At 40.3% G+C, this 4574-nt stretch overlaps 1 protein-coding gene across 1 annotated transcript; it reads left to right on the forward strand.

The window, feature by feature from the left end:
- Window positions 1-1972: 1972 nt before the first annotated feature.
- Window positions 1973-3442, forward strand: LOC307257511 (nuclear factor 7, brain-like; the record flags this gene model as incomplete). The annotated part of the gene is made up of 1 exon (XM_080036773.1): window positions 1973-3442. The coding sequence occupies exon 1, from the start codon at window positions 1994-1996 to the stop codon at window positions 3440-3442; it is 1449 nt and encodes a 482-aa protein (XP_079892899.1). The 5' UTR covers window positions 1973-1993.
- Window positions 3443-4574: the final 1132 nt, after the last annotated feature.

The raw sequence follows: 4574 nt of genomic DNA on the forward strand, positions 1-4574 counted from the left end.
AAATTGCTACGCAGATCCGTAGTATTGACACATACATTATATTTAAACTCCTCCAATAGTGTCGTGTAAAAATGACCTTTGAACGTCATAAACGTTGCTGTTGTGTAAGCCTGCTATATCAGTCTACATAACCAGCAATAAAACTGTACTTTGGACACACTAAAAACAGGACTGAGGGAGAGATAATCTTACGCTGCACTCACACTATGCACCTGGCTACTTATTGCTTATTTTATTTTTTATTTAACCAGGAGAAGTCACACTAGGCCTTCGTATCCTGTTTGGTTACGTCTAAAGTCGTTAGTTGACCAGTGCTCCTGCTCCGTACACTTCCTTGGCCCGGTTGTAAGAGGCCATTTGTACGGATGGAAATGCACAAGTACGAGCACAAACACATGAGCATAGACGGCGTCTTATCGTCAATTTATATGGGACTGTTCATAGCAACCCAATAGGTCCATGCACACAACAGACATTTAAAAAAAAAAAATAATAATAATAATACATTTTATTTATCAAAATCCTTCGTGATTTTTGTCTACTTATGACATCTATTGCAGCATGTCCGTCCTGGGAGAGGGATCCCTTACTCTGTCGACTCTCCCTGAGATTTCTTCTATTTTTTTTTTAATCCCGGTAAAGGGTTTTTTACTGGGAGTTTTTTCTCAGCCGAGCTAAGGGTGTAAGGGCAGGGTGTCATATTGTTTCACATATTGTTTCATATTATATCATGTTGTGTCATATTGTACCATACTGTATCATATTGTATGGACTGTAAAGCCCATTGAGACGAATGCTATTTGTGATTTTGGGCTATACAAATAAAACTGATTTGATTTGATTTGATTTGATTTATATAGCGCTCTTCTCTCACTCAGAGCGCTTTACAAAAACAAAACAATAAACAAACAAAAAAGAACATGTAGAGTTGGGTTGGTGGGTGAACTAGGGGTAGGCAGAGGAGAAGAGATGGGTCTTGAGTTTGGACTGGAAGATGGTGAGGGACTAAAAAATATCGCCAAAGGGTTCACTGAGGTGGCATGTTTGCTGCAAATTTGTCTGGTTGAAAATATTAAAAAACAATCGGATACAAGTACGGTCTAAAATCCAAACCTGTATGTATTAAGACATATTGGCAAGAAGCAATGGAGCCTAAGCCCGGGTCTTTAGCAGTTTGAGTGCAGGCTGATAGCTAGACAGACAGACGGACGGACGGACGGACAAACGGACGGACGGACGGATAGATAGATAGATAGATAGATAGATAGATAGATAGATAGATAGATAGATAGATAGATAGATAGATAGATAGATAGATAGATAGATAGATAGATAGATAGATAGATAGATAGATAGATAGATAGATAGATAGATAGATAGATAGATAGATAGATAGAGAGGGGGAGGAGGGAGGGGGAATCATGCTTAAAGATCACTATTATGCTTTTTCAATTTTTCTGACCTATACATGCTGTCATAATGTTATACAGTCATGCTAAATGATACCAAAGTGTCAGATAATGATGTTCATGCATTTTAGACAAGTTCACTGCCCGGGTCCACCAGGCCCAGTGTCAGTGATTCCTTATTTAAACTCAGACGTTGCTGTTGCGAAAGCCTTCTACACACTATCAATCTACATAACTAGAGATCAAACTGTACTTTGGACTGAAACAAACTCTTGTCTTACATGTTACAAGCTTCACCAAGAGACACGGAGATTCACCTTCAGACCAAACTAACAACTTCCTCTGAGTGAGTTCAGCTCCTACAACACTGTGACACTCCACACACTGAAGGTGAGTTTGACTAAAAACACGACTAAGTTAATCAAAGAGAAGTTGGTAGAAGAGGGGTCGGAGCGGTGTTTGTTGTTTTGTGCCCCTGACAGAGCCTTCAAGGCAGCTCCGTCCACAAAACACCATCGAGCAAAGGGAGCCACGCCTGACTGTACTTTCTGTCTGCTCTGTTTTCAGCTGCACTCACAGACAAAATGGCTTCCAGATCAGAGGAGGATTTCTGCTGTTCGGTCTGTACAGAAGTCTTTAGAGATCCTGTTGTTCTGTCATGTAGCCACAGCTTCTGTAAAGGCTGTCTGAAGAACTGGTGGAGACAGAAACCAACACGTGAGTGTCCAGTTTGTAAGAGAAGATCTTCAAGGGATTCACCTCCCCGCAATTTAGCCTTAAAGAACCTGTGTGAGGCCTTCTTACTGGAGAGAGATCAGAGAGCTTCAGAGCCTCTCTCGCCTCCTGACTTTGCTTTAAAGAACAGTGAGAGTTTCTCAGAGGCTCTCTGCAGTCTGCACTCTGAGAAACTCAAACTCTTCTGTCTGGACCATCAGCAGCCAGTTTGTCTCGTCTGCAGAGATTCAGAGAAACACAGACGCCACAGATTCAAACCCATCAATGAAGCTGCACCTCAATACAAGAAGAAACTAGAGGAAACTCTGAAGCCCTTAAAGGAGAAGTTAAAGCTCTTTAAACAAGTTAAAGTGAAGTCTGATCAAACAGCAAAACACATAAAGGTCCAGGCCCGACGCACAGAGACACAGATTCAGGATCAGTTTAAGAAGCTTCACCAGTTTCTAGTAGAGGAAGAGGTGGGTAGGTTGGCTGCACTGTGGGAGGAAGAGGAGCAGAAGAGTCAGATGATGAAGGAGAAGATGGAGGCTCTGAGCAGAGAGATAGCAGCTCTTTCAGACACAGTCAGAGCCACAGAGGAGCAGCTGAGAGCTGAAGACGTCTCATTCCTGCTCAACTACAAGGCTGCAGTGGACAGAGTCCAGCAGCGCCCCCTGCCAGATGATCCACAGCTGCTCTCAGGAGCTCTGATAGACGAGGCCAAACACCTGGGCAACCTGACCTTCAACATCTGGAACAAGATGAAGGACATGGTCTCCTACACTCCTCTGGTTCTGGACCCAAACACTGCTGGTTCAGATCTCATCCTGTCTGAAGATCTGACCAGTGTGAGACTAGGAGAGAAACAGCAGCTTCCTGATAATCCAGAGAGGTATGATATTTACGCGTGTGTCCTGGGCTCTGAGGGCTTTAACTCAGGGACTCATAGCTGGGACGTCCAGGTTGGAGACAGTACAGACTGGATACTGGGTGTGTCAGCAGAGTCTGGCCAGAGGAAGGGAGAGGAAGTGTCTGGATTATGGAGAATACAGTTTGAAGGTAAATACTATGCAGGGTCACCATCAGATCCATACACTGTTCTCCCATTGCAGAAGAAGCTCCAGAGGATCAGAGTGAATCTGGACTGGAACAGAGGAAAACTGTCGTTCTCTGATCCTGATACTAACACACACATACACACTTTCACACACACTTTCACTGAGAGGATGTTTCCATACTTTAGCAATAGGGATGAAGTGAAGATATTACCAGTGGAGATCTGTGTGACAGTGGAACAGAGCAGTTACAGATACAAATGATGCTGACATTTTAAGTATTCCTTCAGGTGCAGTGTGTCGAATTTATTGGCATTTTTCATAACATACTTGGTAGAAATAAAATAAAATATTAATCGGTTTGTTTTAATTAGTGCAACATCTCTTAAAATTATAGTTGCTGTTTTTTTATGAGCTTAGAATGAGCCTTTTATATCTACATAGGAGCGGGGCGCTGAGACCGCCATGTTGCACCGCCATGTTTCTACTGTAGCTCAGAACGGACAAACTTAACGGCCTTACAGGTTTTTATATACTGTATATCGGGCCTCCTGGGGAAATACACCTTTTGGAAGACCAAGAAGAAGAAGTACTATAGAATAAATAACTAAATACATCTTCACCTCATCACTTGATATTGTAGGAAAGACTTGAGGCAGTGGTGGATGATGCCATCTTTAGTAACTATAGCTTCTTGTCCTTGAAGGCCACCGTAGCTTCTGTACATTTTTCCAACCGTTCATCATACACGCACAAAAATGCATCAAAAACCCTTTTTAGGGAAAAATGCAGAAAAAGAAAATAATTCTCAATGCAAAAATTAATGGAACATTTAAATTACAGGCAGTTATCAGAGTGGTTGAAATCAGTGAGGGCAGCCTACATGCAGAGGAGAAATTTGTTTTGCTTCATTATTTCCCTTGATTTGAAATATTCCTTTAGATGTGTCCACTTGTTTTATCATTGCCTTGTGTTCTTATTCTTATTTACTTGTTTGGAATGAATACATTTAGAATTCCAAAAAGTAAAAAAGAAAAAATAGGCCTATGTAAATATGCTATATTGTAAATAACTATATTGTCAGTCACGTTATTTTACCACGTTTAATACCAGTTAAGAAATGGAACAGGCCAAATACAAGGCCACTTCACACTTTATACACTTGGCATTGTCACAGAAAAACTGAACTGTGCTGAACTGATCTTAAAAGCTTAAGCAATTACATTAAAATTGACTGTGTATTGGACTGCAGATTCTTAAAAAAAAAAAAAAAAAAAAAAAAAAAAAAAAATGTATGGGTATGTGTATATATATGTATATATATATATATATGTATATATGTATATATGTATATATATATATATATATATATATATATATATATATATATATATAT

This window comes from Ammodytes marinus (assembly GCF_949987685.1).
Source record: "Ammodytes marinus genome assembly, chromosome: 11".
Taxonomy (NCBI): domain Eukaryota; kingdom Metazoa; phylum Chordata; class Actinopteri; order Uranoscopiformes; family Ammodytidae; genus Ammodytes; species Ammodytes marinus.